Consider the following 18,343-nt stretch of genomic DNA (forward strand, 5'->3'; position numbering starts at 1 on the left):
CCTCAACCACTGCATTACAACCACGAAGACTGTCTTCTTCATTTGTTTCGATTATCATATACACGTATTTTAGAAGAGATTGTAGCTACCTCCTGTCATTGGCGGTTCTTGGAACGTTTTGGAGCACTTGTTTGCAAATTTATTGAACATAAGTAAAATTGATTATAAAGTTTAACAACAGGAATATCTTAGCGCTAAAATAGGAGTATCTAAATGTTTGTTTTAAGACTGAAGACCCCTGTACGCTGCAGGACAGCGCTTTTAATAGACTTTTTGTTTATGATTGATCATCATTACAGGCATTTTTGCAGGGCTGTGAAGGCGCTGTAAAGGAGCTGAGGATCGGATCTTAGGCAGTGCCGTGATAGGATTTAACTATAAGAGGGAACGAAACGTGAATACGTAGACCGAAGGATACAGCATGGTCAGTATACTCTGGTTAAAACATTTATTTAGCAATAAAGTAAGTCACGAACCTTAATAAAAAAGAAATGATCGATATTTCTCACTCATAAAGGGTTGATCTTTGTAAACTTGCTTGTTTTGCTCCTTAGGAATTCTGCTTAAGTTGACCTGACGCATATTCACAAAACAGCCTTCAAATATAATCGGCTGCTTGTGTGAATCCCAATCCACGGCCAGCTTTACGATTCCGAAAAATCGGTCCAGTCATGGAAGGTCTATGTCTCTCCACAAGTCCATCACGTCCGATCCTTCAGTTTTTTTCTTAATCCATTCCTTTGTCTTCTCGACTTGGTCCGGCGTGAAGTACGACCTCCCATCTCCTACGACGCCTTTCCGAATGAAGTCTTCCCTTTCACGGCACCCACCTGTGCGAGCCACACGCTCGCGCAAAAAATCTGCGGACATAACAGCTTTTTCTAGATGTAAACTGAGCAGGTCCTTTATTAACGTTTTCTTGCTGTCGTTAAACACGCCCTTCATACTTCCCAAGCTGCAGTTGTCAAGGATCTTGCGAAGTAGCGCCGAGTCTTTTCGAAGCTCTTCCCCATATTCTTCCCCAAGAAAGTCCGCAATCTTCAGGACCCAGTTAGCTGTGTCTTGCTTCAACTTTTCGTAAGTGAAGAAAAGAACGTTCTCACTGTCTCGGTGTTCGTACCACGAGAGGAGGTGATCGAAGTAGTCACCCCACGAGAGCTTGCCGTTGATAAACAGCTCATGGAACCTAGCGAACGACACATCTATCTCGGATTTCGGCGTGACACCCTTCATGTGGTGGTAAAAAGAAACGCAAACGTCGTAGGGGTTCCTGGTGACGCAGATATACTTTGCATTCGCGGAATAGGGCGTCCACTGAAAAGGCAGGTGCACCTTCAGAAGACCAGGCCTGACCATCTTCTCGGCTGCTTCCGCTCCCATCATCTCCAGGAAAGGAGAAGCCAGATAAAAGTCAAGGGCTGTCTTTGGAGGCTCACCCTTTCTCAAAATGTTGAGGACAAGGTATTGAGTCCAAGTCGTTCCACACTTTGGATATGTCGCGATGAAGACATCCTCCGGACGTGGCGTGTAAGAGAACACGGAGCGTAAGGCGTCAACGTGGAATAACTTGTGCATCCAGAGGCCGTCCACATATCTGTAGGATTCTAGGTCCATGGTGCTTTTATTCCGTACTGCTTTCTGCAATAAAAAAAACAAGGTTAGAAATGCACTCTGAGTCTGTGCTAACCATAATGAGGCTGAAACAGCGCACCTGCAAAAGGACGAGAGAAGGTGGGACAAGTCAGCGCTGTGTCTTGTCTCACATTCCCTAGTCCTTGTGCAGGCGCGAGGTTTTAGCCTATTAATCCCGACCACATCGCCCGGAAATCTATGTTGTTTTAGTTTTGCTAACCAGTTTTTTTGTACTGGAAGCGGTGGACATTTTTTTTTTCTGAAGCCATAACCGAATAGATGTAGCAGGAAATAAGCTTTTTTCCTTCGTCCCTATAAGAGCGAGGACTGGCTAATTTGGAAGCAGCAGAATTTGCTGAAGGCTTAATTAGTGTCTTGAGCCTAATGATGCTCTGACAAGGCTGGTGCAATAAAACAAAACTAGTAGTCGTTGATTTATTGCAAGACTGAGCGCGAGATCGCAGGTTCGTTCTTAAATTCGATGTTATGCGCCGGTAACAGAGATGTGCGGAATTAATGTTCCTTGCTCGGCTATTATTAGACTCTTTAAATTGACCACCTTGCAAGCTTGGCTTGTCGTTGCTAATGAAAGTCAGCAGAAGGAATGCGAAATAACCTCTGCGGAGCAGCTGGCTTGATAGTCACGCAAGCTTCAAGGCTAGCATGAAAAAAAAACGAGCAAACAGGGACTGCTGGCCTTCTGTGTAGGCATTGAAGCAAGGGACATTGCAAGTGTCCTACTGAAACAGCTCACTCGTTCCGAAGTGAAATATTGTGTTTGCCAAATTAGCTGCGTATTCAAATGCGGCAAGTCAGCAAAAACGTGATTACCACCAGTTCCTCTTGCTTATCATGCAGTAGCCTGGTCGTACGAGCAGTGCTATACTAGTGATTGATCAAAATTTGATTTCGTTTTGCGTGAAACAAGTGAAAAGCCCCAGACAATGAAAGCTAAGGAGTAACTTGGATTTTCTGTGGTTTTGGTACATGTTTTTATACTCGAACTACTTAACGTTCTACTGGGGCGGTTGTGACTGCAGTACCGGAAAATTGAGGATTACTCCTTCATCCCTCCCTAATGCCGGCGGCTTGGCGGAGCATAAAATGAGGCTCGAGTTGAGTAGTTCCCTTTAGGTCCACATCTGAAGGCCTTCGTTTTTCCGTGTCAGGTTGGCAGTATTGGATAGGGTGCTGTCTGAGACATACTGTGCTCGAGAGAAATGAGGCGGAAGTGGCATTTTAACGCAGAGTGTTGCAGAATTACTAAACAGTGCGTCCTGATGGCGAGCAATAAAATTCACCGATGTAGTCATGAATGATCACCCGCCGCGGTGGCTCAGTGGTTAGGGCACTCGACTACTGAGCCGGAGTTCCCGGGTTCGAACCCGACCGCGGCGGCTGCGTTTTTATGGAGGAAAAACGCTAAGGCGCCCGTGTGCTGTGCGATGTCAGTGCACGTTAAAGATCCCCAGGTGATCGAAATTATTCCGGAGCCCTCCACTACGGCACCTATTTCTTCGTTTACTCTTTCACTCCCTCCCTTATCCCTTCCCATACGGCGCGGTTCAGGTGTCCAACGATATATGAGACAGATACTGCTCCATTTCCTTTCCCCAAAAAACCAATTAATATTAAAAATTATTAGTCATGAATGATAAGAGTGTACGTTCAATTCAAAGTTATATTTGAGGATGTATCGCCATTAATAACCAAACGTCTGTAGATATACGTACACACGTCCCCGTTTCCTCCAGTAAACGTAGAAAGATAGTACAGCTTTCGCACAGAGCGTAGTCTTTCCAGTTGACGTGGTCACTACTGTAGCTGTCGTCCCGTCCTCATGGCCGGCTCTCGTACACTATTCTCCAGGACGTGGATTGGAGGAGGAATGGCATAGAAGAGGAGGAGAGGGAAGGCCGAATAGAGGAGCTCAAAAGCCGTCAAGATAAGGCACGTGGCGGTGCGCAGAAGAGCGGGTGATGCACACACAGGTGTTCCCGAGAGAGGGCTCATGCCTACATCAAGCTGCATGATTGGAATGCGCCGCATGATTGGAATGCGCCAAAACAGAAACGACGCCTGTGCGCTTTGCGATGTTAATTCATGTTAAAGGGCTCCAGGCGGCCGAAAGGAACGTGGAACTCTCCATCACGGCGCTTATTAAAGCGATAGCTTTTTAACCTCACGTTGCGACGTCATCACAAGTTGCCCGTCGGACTGTGAGGAGACTACGCACCGAGATAGGTGGCAAATAAATAAGTATTCATCAAAAGAGTTTGCTTAAGAAGAACGAATTGGGTCTCACAAGCCCCGTAGGTGCAGTGTCTGCCATCGCAGGGATCTGGTGCGTCTCTTCGCGCTGTACTACTGCGCCAGGAGTGGTGTGAGGACTCGTAGGGATCTGTGAATGCAAAATTGAGAATGACCATTTCTGCACGTATGAGAATTAACAAGTTAACGTCATGCCCTCAAGGCGGAGCGTAAGTTTCCCCGCCAGCTTTTTTTTTCCCATTTTCTTTTCAATTCTGACACGCATTCCAGGTGACGTCTGCTTGGCAGATGCAAGGAACGAAAATCCGGAGGGCGCTTAATCTTCGCCTTAACATTAGACGTGATTACACCTCCTGCTCCTTTTTCGTCTCTTTATTCATTTTCTTTCTCATTACTAAGAAATTACCCATCTACATTCACACATCCGATCACGGACATCGATTACAATAACGATTACTGATTGCATTATCGTTTACCAATCGCAAATCACTATCTAGTTTACACTGCACGACATGCTAGGCCACTACATGCTCATACACATATACATCCTTCGTTTCAGTACAGTTAGGCACCATAACACTACCTTTATATTCCTCGAAATTTCTTCCGCCTAATTAGCATATTATTATATGTTTTCGTTATTTTCATTACTATAAAATAAGTGCACATTCTGAACACTCGCTACTAAGTCGCACACACAACAACACAACTACGAAACCCGTAGTGGCCTATTTCAAGATAAAAACCTTAAAACAAGCTCATGAACAAACAAGTTCTGCAGACTAGATCCACCATCCTCCAGAGGGAGAAAGAAATCGTCGCGACGCATAGGCTCCCAATGAGAGCGCCACACAAAAGTCGCAAAAATGATACGCATTGCCGGTACTTTTTTCTTTGCACATTGCAACACTTGAGTGACACAGCAAACCATCCCTTCCTCCTAGCTATGTTTGACAGATGATTCAGTGCCCATTTGCCTATTGTGTTTGAGCCCACTGATCGTAGGAGTGAGGGGCTTTTGTATAGTTCTCTTAAAGAAGCCGCCGACTTCTCCAGACAACAGTGTATTAAAGTGGGTGCAACTGGTGCCCGTTCAACCCGCCGCAAAGGCTTTCTTTTTTAAACTCCACACGTCTACCTTACCTGTCAAAACCCTGCTTCGTGAAAATGGTCTTCTGTGCCTTGGTCTCTGACCTGTCGCGTGTGTCAGCAGCCTGATATTATTGACCATTGAATTTTGCTTTGTCGTGGTACCGTATTTTTGGGGACAATCCTCTACGGATGCCAAAAAGTACATTGAGATTGAGCCCTATACCCTAAGATTTTTGCCTACAGTGGAAGCTCATAAGGCTCCATGTGGTCGTTTAGTGCTCACGGGACAGTTGAGCCTAGCACGCAGAGCAGCCACGTTAATCGAAGTCTCTGTTCCGAAAGCAGTGTGCTTTGGTGCGGGGGGTATATCCTTTGCAGAATCGACTTCCTGCCTGACTGCCTTTCCTTGATGCATGCATGTGTGTCTCCCGGAATTTCGATGTGCAGGCAAAGTGAGAGCAAAATGCTGGTGTTACCGTGTACGATTGTTTCCAGAGTACGAGCTGGTTAAGTCGGACTAGAAGCTTGTCAGGGGGAGGGGGCAACAAGGACAACAACTTGTGCTTCTTTAAAATCTCACCCTAATCTGGATAAGATAACAGCAACTCTGTACTTATAAGTGCCGACTTCTACAGGGTAATCTGGTTGCAGCACGTATGAACCTGCATTCATTACGTGTTTAACCTCCAACAAAATGGCTCCAACATCGCACAAACCTCCAGCGCCACGAGGTGAAAAACGTGAGACTGCTTGATAACGTTGCAGCATTTTTGCTTTTGGAACCCGCAGTTTGAATTTTTTTGTCGTCCGCTTCAGTATTGCTTTCGAGCTTAAGTTTGTGGCGTCCCTTCCACATGCTCTTGTTCGCGCACCCACGTGCTTGCAGTGCTCGCATTCAGCTCTTCGAGTGCGATAGCTTGTCAGTGCTTGGTTCAACGTTGTGCCGTCTGAGAAAATGAGATGCAAACATCCAATATTGCGACAACACAGAGAGAAAGTAATTTTGTTGCTACGAGCCCCACCTTGACACCTTATAATTTTCTAACTCATAAAACTGACTTGAGCGCTCTATAAGAGGTGTGAAACCTGTACAGGCCTGTCTCATGTGAGTTTAAGTGTAACTTTCATGTAATCGGTTTTCCAAAGTAGATATTTTGCGTTAATCATTTTGATCAAAACAGATTTTCCTGGAGTGCGTTACAGCATATGAGCCGTAGTGGCTACTACTCGACTACTACTACTGCAGTTCTATCTAATACACGTGCTACACGGTCTTTCAAATGCTCTTGAGTCAAACGGCATTCGGAATTTTGAACGGCATTCGGTGAACGTACTGTGGATGCGATTCTGTCGACACGTGCATCATTAAAAAAGAGAAAGCAGAGTAAGCGTACGTTGCTTTTCAAAATTTCAGAATGTTTATGGAGCGGAAGTGAGCGCAGCAGCTGGCCGATTCCATTCGTGATGCCGTACAGCCACGTCACGACATGCAGGGCTTGGGCACGACTGAGGTGGAACGCTTGCGCTGTAATGCTTGTATCTCTTGTATTTAGAAAGTTCTGATTCCAGCATAGAGTGCCTACCACCCTGAAAATTGGCGCGGCCAAAAAGTGAGGTAAGCTACCACCCTTTCTTTCTCGGTAGATGCGCATAAAAACATTTGAGACGTGTATTTCTAAACTTTTTTCTTGATAACAGATGATTCGATCAGGGGTACAGGCAAGAAAGTAGATTTCACAAACCCAAAATCAGGGCACCATACGTCTTGCTCTTAACCTAAATATTCTTTTATTAGTTCCTTAAACGCCACAACGAAATCTAACGGTTACGTTTGCACTGTGGATGACGCTTACATGATTTGGCAGCATTTGCCGCTATGGATGAATGTTATGTGCTTTATTCGCATTTCGTACAACTAATACTTGCTTGACAACCTTCAAAATATCTTTACATTAATGAATACTAACAATTTACCTTATTTTGCTTTTCCTCCAGGAACTGGTCACCAAACACAGAAATGGATGACAGTTGTTTAAAGCGAGTAGATGGTGTCCTGGTTCGCAAGGCTCAAAACGAAGATGTTGTCCGGTCAGCGATGTTGTACCAGCCTCGCCCAGACGACCTGTTCGTCATCAGTTATCCAAAGTCCGGAACGTCGTGGACGCAATATACTGTGCTCAGTATATTATCCAAGGGACAGCCTCCTAAGACTCTGGTCGAGTTTCTTCTCGCTGCTCCATACCTTGAACTGATGGGTGCCGAAGCTGCTGAGAAGTTGGCAACAAGACCTGCACCGATGAAGCTTCATATGCCTTTCCACAAGGTCCCATACTCCTGCGAATCAAAGTACATATACGTCGCAAGGAACCCCTACGACGTGTGCGTGTCTTATTACTACCACCTGAGGCGGCTAACGCCGAAAACGGTGTCGGATGTCTCATTCGGCAAGTTCCACGAGCTGTTTCTTGCGGGACAGGTGCCATACGGTGGATACTTCGAGCACATCTTGCCCTGGTTTGGACGTCGGAACTCACCAAACGTTTTCTTTTTTACGTACGAACAGATGAAGAATGACCCCACCTATTGGACTCTGAAGATAGCTGACTTCTTGGGTGAGGAGCATGGTGGACACCTACGACGGGACCCGGGGCTCCTTCGTAAAGTCATAGAAGCATCTGGTATGGGTAACATGAAGCTGGTGTTTAACGATGATATGCGGAATGTGATCAAAACGTTGCTTGAGCTACCACCAGAAAGGGCGCTGAAATCGGTTCAAGCCTTCGGATCAAGACGCGCTGACGATGAGATGCACGATGAAGAATTTGTGCGCAGTGGTGTGGTAGGTGACTGGAGGAGCCGTTTTACGCCGCAACAGATTGAAAAGACTAAAGCATGGGTAGCTGAAAAGAATGGTTTGGACATCATGCAGCTCTGGAATGACATTTACCTACCCTAATTGATCTTCTCCCGTTTCTTTTAATTAGAGCAAGTGTTTACATGATGGGACCGCAATAATTGTGCCCTACTCAAGGGCAGAAGATTTGCTACTGTGCCTTTAAAACGCTGGCTGCGCATAGCTTTGAAATGTTGTCTGCAAGGGAGACCAAAAATCAAAAGTGTGTGGCTAAAATGTTTTGTCTAGAGCAAAAGTTGAGTTGTTTTTTTGTATTAAGATTTGGTTCTCAAAGCATAGAGGGTATTGATGTTCTTTTTGAGCGATATGCGGTGAGAGGAAAAAATGAGTGAACTTTTTAATAAACATTCACAATATGAACGGAAGGTTTTGTGAAAATGCAACAGAAATAAATCCCGCCGACTGTCCATGGACACATTTGTATAGTTTGGAGGGTTTTTTCAAACCTCTGCTTCGTCTTACCATTTCTGGAGCTCCTTTTATGACACACATAAACCTTCGTACTACATACGCGGTATTCTAGTCCATGGATGCTAAACGCATCCATGCACAAAGTTTAGTTTATGGTTTATGAGGGTTTAACGTCCCAAAGCGACCCAGGCTATGAGGGACGCCGTAGTGAAGGGCTCCGGAAATTTCGACCACCTGGTGTTCTTTTACGTGCACTGACATCGCGCAGCACACGGGCCTCTAGAATTTCGCCTCCATCGAAATTCGACAGCCGCGGCCGGGATCGAGCCTGCGTCTTTTGGGCCGGCAGCCGAGTGCCACAACAACTCAGCCACCGCGGCGGCCCATGCACAAAGTATACACTTTTAAAAACATAAAGAGTTTAATTGCCGTAGCGTTATACTGGCCGCGGTGGGCGATTTCAGCGGCGTGTGTGTGGTCCTTCTGTGTCAGAAAAACAGGAAAAAATTCCAGAAAAAAATTGACGGTCGTTTAGCTCTTGTTGAACCTGGAGTGACGCGATAGCTACAGCTAGCCGTGTGGTACTTGCTCAGTTGATTTGTAAAGTGAGCCTATCGCTGCTCCATTTCTCAGGGCCTTCCTCCTTCATCTTGGTCCCACTTGACACGGCGCCCGTGCACAGCTGTTGCAGCTCGGTTTCGCCGACGCGCAATGCCGCTGGCAGCAGCAGCTGCTCCGCACCACGTGACCAACCACGTAACAGCGTGGCGGCACGGCCACGGCGCCGCCACGCTGAAGGCTCGAAATGCTACCGTAATGTACCCATCGCTACAAAAAGGTTCCATGGGTCGGATTAGAACCCAAAAACTTCTCGTGGGAAGCAAGTACCGAACCTCATAGTCGCTACGAGTGCCACGTGACGTGACCGCTAGGTGTGAACACAATCTGAGCAGAAAGGCAGCAGCAGTTGCGGCGGAACTTTTCATGACATCGTCTTATAGATACCGTCAGCAAACAAAAGGTGGATGACGTAAACTCCGCCTCCATTGATGTCATGGCGTGCTCGCCTCTAAAACCTCGGCGCGTCGCCCAGTCGTGTCGGCCTTGCGCCAAACGCGGGCCAGGCAAAATGGGCAATGCCTTGGCGCGTCTTAAACAGCGTCTTAAACACGCCTCTTTTGCGGGTAAAAGAAACACAAGAAGAAAAATGATGTGGCGTGAACAAGACGGTGGAGGCAGGAGTGGAAGTGTTTCAGCAGAAGTTAAGAGCGGATAAAAGATGTTTGCAATGGTCAACGAAAATTGTTTGCAATGGTTTGAAAAAAAGGCAAGCAGTCGATAGGGTGGATCTCTGCTTGATAGCGCATTCAAACTTTGCTCTTGCAGAACATGGCGTATCATTTTTTTTATTATGATTATCAAGGTCAGTAGCACCGGGATTTTTTTTTTGACATCAGTGCAAAAGCGTTCACTGCCCAGGGGAATCAGAGCGGAAATCGGGAGAGGAAACGCGCATGCGCGCCATCATGCATCTGGAGCGAGCCTCGTCTGCTTGGCTGTTCTGCTTTTTGCGAAGCAACGACCCCTTCCAGGCAAGTTTTATGGCCGAGTTCAAAGACCGTTTGTTCTGTGTTATATCTGCTGCATGTTTGTGGATGTGAACTACTGCAAGCGCGTAGCGTTCCAAGCGTTGCGCTAGGCCCAGGTTGCGTTAGCAGGCGGCGTCCCGATAACGTTTGTTCGAACGAAGTCAATGCTCCAATACCGATGGTCATCTTCAACCAGTTAATCGTAAGTAACGACTGCAACAGGTTGTTGATAAGTTATTCTTAAGTAACAATTGCAATCAGTTGAAAGTCTGCGCTCGTGGTGTCGTTTTCGTTCCTACGTCTACTGTCCTTGTCTTTTTCGCGAAGTCCTTATTTTTAATCAAATGAACTAACTAGCCGACAGGAACGTTCTACATGGGCATGCTGGGCTGTTCGCAAATGCGTGATTTTTTCAGAATCCCCACCGCGCATGATGCGGATAAAAACAGTTGAGTATAGTATAGTTCGTGTTTGTCCCAGTTGGTTGTTTAACACTGAAGTAAATTGCTGGCGCTGCATAATTTTACAAGAAATTAAGAGGAGCCCGGAAAGACGTTCCTCACAATAAGGCGCACGGCTGTGGTCGAAATTCTTTCCTGGCTCCTCTTCGTTTCTCTGAAAGCAATTTATCGCAGGTTTTTTGGGCTCTGATGCCTAACCACCGATGATGGCTATAGGGTTGGTTCGGAAAAATCCGAGCAGCCTAGAAGACACCGTTAACACCAGCGGCAGAAATTTCACCTCGCATGCATTCACCTCTCCTTCAGGCGCAGCAGTGTAGGGTTGTCGATGCTCGCGCATATTGAATTGTAGGCGACACTTAAGCTCCGCCTTAAGGGTATGACAAGGAAGCGTTATGCCCATATATGCAGAATTGGTCATTTTCTACTTAACATTCCTTGATTCCTGGGCGTCCTCGCAGCACTCCTGGTTCAGTGGTGCGGCGGTTAATCTATGCGCCACTGCCCGGCGCCGGAAGGCGCTAACACAGGTGGGTCTTGTGCGACCCATATTGTTCTTGTCGAGCAACCTCTCGCGACAAGTCATTAATTTAACTGCCACCTACGATGGTGAGCAGTTTGCTCACAATCCGGGGGGCAGGTTGTGATGACGCCAGAAGGAGACGTAGCCTAGCAGGCCCACCTGACGCCTTTATCAGTTGGCGCCGGGCCTTAGTACCTTCCCTGGTACTAAAGTGGGCAACAACACTAGACGCCACAGTGCGAACCAAGCACTGCGGTTATGAATTCTCCTTTCGAATCCTGTCTTGGATGACGTGTCAACGAAGGCAGTCTTGGCATGCCCTGCAGGATAATGAAAACTTTTTTTTATTTTGAGTACCTTATCTAGACGGCAATTTCCTGATATGCACTTTCGTTGCCTTTCAATAGGTGAGCTCCGTCGCTCCAGTCAGGAATACGTGGCCAGTGGAGCTGCATCAAAGCCAGGGTGCGGCAATATTTAGACAGAGCTGGTGGCTCTAGCAACTACACCTTGCGTCTGAAGTGCCGTATCCACTCGAGCAGTACAGGTCTTACTATTCAGCCAGGTCACCTCGTCCACACCCTGAGTAAGTATCAAATTTTCTCGGGCTGTGATCGTTAATTTGCTCTCGAAAACGCGCCGCTGCGCTAAAATGAATGCCTCCACTTTACGACTTTCGCAGTTTTCTTCCGCGCATTTCGTCCTTAAAACACGGGAATTAAATAAAAGTCGCTTATTCATATGTGAACGACCCACGTATTGTTCCAAAATACTTTTGCTCAATATTTGGCTCTGAATTTCTTTTGCAGAGCGCGGCACTGGCCTCTTGCGAGTGCTAGTCAACTGGCTTTGCCTTTTTCTTAAGTGCACACTCTCGGCAAGGCTCATTAGTCTGCGCGTTTTAAAAAGGCTGCCATTTTAGTGCGTATGCACAAGTCTGACGGGTACCAACCCCGAGCAAAAATTCAGGGAAGCACATAAGTCACCTTACGTGCAACAAGGCGAAAGCTTTTATGTCGTTCTGCTGAGCTCAACACGATCGCCTCACGCTTCTCGAATTAGTTTCGGTTTCAAGTTACGCCATGCTATACCATCGTTATATCTGGTGTGTTCGTTATATCCGGTTTCAAGTCACGACCACTACAAGGAGCCCTTCTCTGCGGCGTCCGTCATAGCATGAGTCGCTCTGGGACATTAAACCCCCATAAACCATAAACCTTGAATGTGTTTCTTCAAAGAACTTTTTCGGGAGGTTTTCTGGAGTTTTTGGGGACGTTATCTGCCAATACCGCAGTTTTCTGTCAGCGTACAATAGATAGATTTAACAAACTGGAGACGTACTACTAGAGAAGTATACCGGTTTTACGTAAGGGAGTTGTGCACGCGCAGTGGCAAATGCGTGGCCGGGTAGGACTAGACTGCGCGTGCGCAACAGGCGTATGTAAAACTGCTATACGTCTCCGTTATTACGTCTCCGGTGTACTAAATATCTCTATTGTATTAATCAAGAGTCCTCTCAGGTCATACGTGAGTGATTGCCATGATCCAGCTGCCAAACAAATTAATTCAAATTATTTCAGTTATGTCGTAATGACGACAGAGTGACTCCCATGCAGGATGGCCGGGATAACTTGTCTGATCCGCCTGCGCAGCCTACAATGCAGTGCACTTTGAAGTCTGTGCTGGGACCATCATTACTGCGCTAGAAATCAGACAACAGCCCCTCGGAATGTCATAAGCGGCAATTCTGTGTGTGGTGTATCGTTCGGCAAATGGGAAGGGGGCTCTCAAATTTAAGATAGGCATCGTGACCAAGCATCCTAGTGCCGACATAGCAGTTCACCCAAAAAACTGTCTGAGATAGCGGTTATCTTAATTTCTGACCGAAATTTTTGGGTAGAAATAGGGACTTTAAGAGCACATACGTAAGCTCAACGTGCGGCATTTTATGTCAAATTTGGTTATAAGCAAGAGCACAGGTCTCCGCACAGCAATAAGTTTAAAAAAAAGACGATAAAATACACGAGCAATGCCCTCATTCCATGGAACCAGAATACGATGACGAAATTCTCAAGTTTGTTCTTTACAATGACCGCAATTGCGTTTCAGTGGCTTCGCTGTACAAAACAGTCTCTCTTTTATTTTATAATGTTTCCCTTCTTCAAACGCTGTGAAATAAAAACTAACAAATACATTTTGTTAGAATAATCGAAGACAGCAGTGTCTACAACGCTGACAATTATTCCGGCCACCAAAACTGTTGGGTGAAATCTTGATTTCATCTTGAAGAAACTGAGATACAGGGATGACTGGGAGAAGTATGTGTTAATAACTTACATAGAGTTATTTACTCAAAAATCGTGACAGCCATTGGTCCAAGTGATTTTGATAGATTGGGCACTGGAGTCAGAAAGGACTAACGCTTGCAAGTGTGCAAGATGCGATACGCGAAGCCGTGATGTGGAATTCCTCCTTACATTAATCGCCATTGTTGATGTAAATATCAGTGTTATTTTCCTTCATCCACATAGCCGTTGCGATGTTTTAACCAACAGCATACAACCCATCGGGGCTGAGCAGGATACTGAGTCGTTTAACTGCTGAGTTTGAGATCGCCAGTTAGAAAGCAAAGCCAAGTTAGCCCATTTTTATTGCAGGCTAAGAGCCGAATCTTTGCAGCATAATCCATGCTATGCCTAGTTTGCTCTGCTACATAAAGTACGTTTACAAGTCATTCATTGCGCTTCCAATATCTCAGGTCGAACAATAGTCCACCGCACCTTGGAGGCTGCCTTCCTCTTCCATTAAAACTCCCTCTCCTTTATCTTCCACGCTCACTTGAATACTGTGGCTGAGATAGCTTCCTCTCACTTGAATACTGTGGCTGAGATAGCTTCCTCTCACTGTCATCATCTTCAGCCTCACTGCACCCACTGCAGGGCAAAAGCCTCTCCCATGTCTCTCCAATTAACCGTGTCCTTTGCCAGCTGCGCCCACCGTATCCCTGCAAAATTCCTAATCTCATCCGCCCATCTAACCTTCTGCCGCTCCTTGCTACGCTTGCCTTCTATTGGAATCCACTCCGTTACCCTTAAAGACCAGCGGTTATCTTGCCTTCGCATTACGTACCCTGGTCAAGCCCATTTCTTCCTCTTGATTACGACTAGGATGTCGTTAACCCGCGTTTGTTTCCTCACCCACTTTGGTCGCTACCGGTCGCTTAACGTTGCACCTATCACTTTTCTTTCTATAGCTCACTGCCTTTTCCTTTCCTTAACCTGAACCGTTTTCGTTCGATTCCACGTTTCTGCCCGTAGGTGAGTACCGGTAAGATACAACTGTTGTATATGCTATTTGTGTCCCTGTACACATTGTGCACTTATAAGCACGTGGCTGCTTTTCTGTTATCCATGTCAAGGTTAGGGCTTGAAAAAGCACGTCTATTCCATCGAAGCTACGTTAACCTTTGTTTAATAGCTCTTCCAGTTCTCCCCTATTTGACTCTTCCATGCGCACCTGAATGAGAATAACCCGTCATTCACAAAAGCGTACATGTGCTTACTGTTCGCTATGCGTATTCGTGCACTTGGAGTTTACCAGTTACCCAGAGGAGATGACTGTCTCCAGGGGGACCAGAAACATGCGCACACGAGGAAAGGGGCGCCGTAAAGCTAAAATGCGGGCCTCTAGCATAGTATGAATTACTCGTAATATGGGATCAACATTTCCTGCCGAGAGTTTATGTAAGTACTAGATGGCGCAATATTAATCCCTTCAGAGACGGCGTATCGTTTTCTAGTTGTATTCATTTGCAGGCTAGGTTTCAAGAACCTTAGAGAAAGATGCAGAACTGGACTGAGCGTTAAACAAGGAGAATAGTTCCGAGAAATAAAGGAACCTTCTTTGAAGTTCAGTAAATGGAAGCGCAAAGAAAAGTTACCCTATCGTTCGAAAGAATACGTGATTTCATGAAATGCTCTAGGGCAAGCAGCCGTAGCATTGACTCGCGTGCAAGGATTTTTTTGAAAAAAATAACTAGTCACAAAAGACAATGGTCAAGAGAAGGAGTGTACACGCCACAACGACTGGTGGCGTGTACACTCCTAGTGGCCAGTTGTTGTGGCGTGTACACTCGTTCTCTTGTCCATTGTCTTTTGTGACTTTTTTTTAAGTTACTATGAACCAACTGGCCCGCATTTCAACCCTTCTAAGGATTTTTTTTATACAAATACGGGCCCTCAATCATAGGCATATCAGCGTCAGAAATATCTTCGTTCCCATTGGTGCACTCCTTATGAAATGGCCAACTATTTTTTTTTTGCAAATAGAATAAGTCATCTAAATTAACCGCCTTGAATGGTTACCATTCTCCATCAATTTTGCAGGGACGACCGCCTTAGAGCAGTGATGGACCTTGAAAGTTACATAAACATCGATGGCCTGCGGATGCGGGGCATCTTCCGCGAGGACATTGTACGCCAAGTGTTCACCTACAAACCACGCCGAGACGACGTATTCATTGCAACGTATCCAAAGTGTGGCACAACCTGGACTCAGTACCTCACCCTGAGTATTCTGACCAGAGGCAACCCGCCCAAAACACTTGAGGATTTCCTGCTGGCTTCTCCCTTTCTTGACCTCATGGGTGTCGAAGCCGCAGAGAGAATGACTCGGCCAGGCGTCCTCAAGACTCACCTGCCTGCTAACAAAGCACCTTACTCAGAGTATGCCAAGTACATCTATGTCGCGAGGAACCCTTACGATGTGTGCGTTTCCTTTTACTACCAACTAAAGGGGTTCACTCCCAAGTCTGTAAAGGATGTATCGTTCTCGAGGTTCCATGAGCTGTTTATCACAGGGAAGCTGCCTTATGGGGACTACTTGGACCACCTTCTTTCCTGGTACGAGTACCACGACAGGTCGAATGTACTGTTGTTCACTTACGAGCAAATGAAGAAGGATCCTGCCTCGGGGGCAGTGAAGATTGCCGAGTTCCTCGGAGAGGATTACGCAAGCGAGCTTCGAAGGGACCCAGCGCTGTTTGAAAAAGTTTTGAACGCAACTAGATTAGAGAATATGAAGGAACTGTTCGATGATATGAACTACAGGTTGGAGGCCGAGCTACTCAATCTGCCGCCGGAGAAGACATTTAAGTCTGTCGAAGTGTGCCGTGATTCATGGACCCGAAAGGAAGGAATGCATGACGGTCAAGGTCTACTCCGCAAAGGTTTGGTCGGTGACTGGAAGGCTCACTTAACTCAGGAGATGATCGAGAAGACTAAAGAGTGGATTGAATGCAAGACCGCCGGGTCCGACGTTATGCAGCTCTGGAGTGATATTGAGCTTCCATGATTTACGTATGTTGTTGAGCTCATAAAATTAATAAACGGCATATATTATAGGAACAGTACTTGCGTTGTACACTGTGTTGTGATCCTGATGGTGATTCACTCTCCAGAATTTTTAATCCAGTCTAAACAGAAGGGGCAGTTTGCGGAAAAGAAAACAACTGCTTTGCTATGCATGTCAGTTCTGTGTGCCCGGCAGACCTTGGTCAGCCGAAGTATTTTAACGCGACAGCACTATATAACTCATCAGCAGCGAAATGCAGCGTTGGCTTCGTTGGCCTCGAAAGCAGTCACAGAAATCCAAGGTGACGGCAGGGTTGTATAAAAGAAAAATATTTCTTCGCCAGGTGCGGGGAATTCAACCGAGGACTTTCAGACTGCAAGGTGAACACGCATCTCATAGGCCACAAAAGCTTGTTGCCGAGAAAAGGTGAACCTAGTATAGGCGTTACCATACGACTGTATGCTAATGAGTAGGTGTGCCATTAAAAGGGAAGTTAAAATAAAAAAGGCAAAATGAAAAGGAAACACCCGTTAAAAACAATCCTTAAGCACGTAAAACAAGCACGTAAGTAGCGTGAAGCGGCCTCCGTATTTTTCTGTACAGCAAAGATTGTATTTCGAAATTCCCCGTCTTTGATGCGTCCGGCCGCCTCTTGCGTTAACGTCGACCGTGCGGAAAAACATTCAACTGCGTATTCATGGGACCGGGCGAGCGGTCTACCGTGGTCTTGTGGCTGTCTTTTGCACGCAGACCGTATTTATGGTTCATGGTTGTATGACGCCGCTCATCACCCATGATCAACCCTCGATAATACGTTCCGATATTCGTAAGGCCCATGGATCTTCTTCGGTTTGAATTTTATCACGCTAATCGTCCTTCCTGGAGACTTAAGCGTCAATGTCGTAGAGCGCTCCCAATTCGTATTTGTTGTAGTGTTGGACGACTTCACACGAAGCACGCGCATGAGACGCCGCCCGCAAAAGTGCTGCTCGATGACACCTGCTAGGCTCTGCCCACACATTTCAGTGACGAATCATCATTAATTAAAGCCCACCCATAACAAATATACAGAATCAACGTACCACAACCGTGGCGTCAATTTTGCATTATCTCCTCGTTCAGCTACCGCTCGCTTCTCGCTATAGCCTTTTTATAATCAGAAATATTTTTTTGGCAAGCAGAAAATTTGGTTGCAATCTGAATATTTATTTAAATCTGGTTTCATTTCAATGAAAGGCGGAAAAATTTAACAAAAAGTAATGAAAGCTGGTTTCTCCCTTACCGCCCGGATTTCCCATAAGAGCTCGGGTACAACAAACGTTCGCCTGCACTTATAGCCTCTCTCTCTCTTCCAAATTAATTAATGTTCAACTAACCATTAGTGCTCAACTTACCAATGTGGAGTAGCCTTAAATTTTTATTTCGCGGGATAACCTCATGAGACGTCCTCCAGGCGACTATTAGGAATGCTCGCATTTAGTCTGTGGATTCTAAAGCATGGCCAGGATGGCATGGTGAATGCCGTGTAAAGGGTGTCCTCGTGACGACACTGTCACCATTTTTCCGTACACCACTCAGCATCTGCAGCGCAGGCCGGATTAGGTGGCCATAGGCCGAAAGGACAAACGTGGAGGGCTTTATTCATGTTCGATGGGCACCAAAATGGTGGCATCTGCCGGAGTATTCTGTACACTCTATATCAGCGTCGCTTGCTGGCCACTCAGTGCTTTAGAAGCTTTGATAAATTCGCTTTTAAACCCGCACCAGCTAGCTTCAGATTGGACGATTAAATCAAACTAGCATGTTTCGATTACGGTGAAAAAAAACAGTATGACCTTTGACGGCGCCTAATGTGGTCTGTTTCTGTAAGCTTACGGAATCTAATGTTCTTCGTGGAATGCAATACGAAATGAAATCTCGAAGTTGAGGGAAGGAGCAGTAACACCGTAATGCTAGTTGAAGCATTATGCATAATGTATTCGTAATTTGCGGCTCGCATTCATATGACATTCATTTTGTAAATGCTTTGTTTACTAATAATACCTATTCTCTGTTAAAAGGTTCAACTAGATTACTTCACTTTACATATTTTCCTACT

At 45.9% G+C, this 18,343-nt stretch overlaps 3 protein-coding genes across 3 annotated transcripts; 2 read left to right on the forward strand and 1 right to left on the reverse strand.

The window, feature by feature from the left end:
* Positions 1-611: 611 nt before the first annotated feature.
* Positions 612-3,496, reverse strand: LOC144135422 (sulfotransferase 1C2-like). The gene is made up of 2 exons (XM_077668085.1): positions 3,366-3,496; positions 612-1,638 (listed from the first exon to the last, which is right to left on the reverse strand). The coding sequence occupies exon 2, from the start codon at positions 1,612-1,614 to the stop codon at positions 670-672; it is 945 nt and encodes a 314-aa protein (XP_077524211.1). The 5' UTR covers positions 1,615-1,638; positions 3,366-3,496; the 3' UTR covers positions 612-669.
* Positions 3,497-6,438: 2,942 nt separating this feature from the next.
* LOC144135423 (sulfotransferase 1E1-like) lies at positions 6,439-8,315 on the forward strand. The gene is made up of 2 exons (XM_077668086.1): positions 6,439-6,610; positions 6,991-8,315. The coding sequence occupies exon 2, from the start codon at positions 7,013-7,015 to the stop codon at positions 7,949-7,951; it is 939 nt and encodes a 312-aa protein (XP_077524212.1). The 5' UTR covers positions 6,439-6,610; positions 6,991-7,012; the 3' UTR covers positions 7,952-8,315.
* A 2,996-nt stretch (positions 8,316-11,311) lies between these two features.
* LOC144135424 (sulfotransferase 1C2-like) lies at positions 11,312-16,245 on the forward strand. Its single transcript, XM_077668088.1, has 2 exons — positions 11,312-11,479; positions 15,279-16,245. Exon 2 carries the CDS (start codon positions 15,301-15,303, stop codon positions 16,243-16,245), a length of 945 nt encoding a protein of 314 aa, XP_077524214.1. The 5' UTR covers positions 11,312-11,479; positions 15,279-15,300.
* Positions 16,246-18,343: the final 2,098 nt, after the last annotated feature.

This window comes from Amblyomma americanum, chromosome 5, assembly GCF_052857255.1.
Source record: "Amblyomma americanum isolate KBUSLIRL-KWMA chromosome 5, ASM5285725v1, whole genome shotgun sequence".
NCBI classification, from domain to species: domain Eukaryota; kingdom Metazoa; phylum Arthropoda; class Arachnida; order Ixodida; family Ixodidae; genus Amblyomma; species Amblyomma americanum.

Coding starts and splice junctions, on each gene's coding strand:
- LOC144135422 (XM_077668085.1), bottom strand. CDS start 1,614: ATGGACCTAGAATCCTACAGATATGTGGACGGCCTCTGGATGCACAAG.
- LOC144135423 (XM_077668086.1), top strand. CDS start 7,013: ATGGATGACAGTTGTTTAAAGCGAGTAGATGGTGTCCTGGTTCGCAAG.
- LOC144135424 (XM_077668088.1), top strand. CDS start 15,301: ATGGACCTTGAAAGTTACATAAACATCGATGGCCTGCGGATGCGGGGC.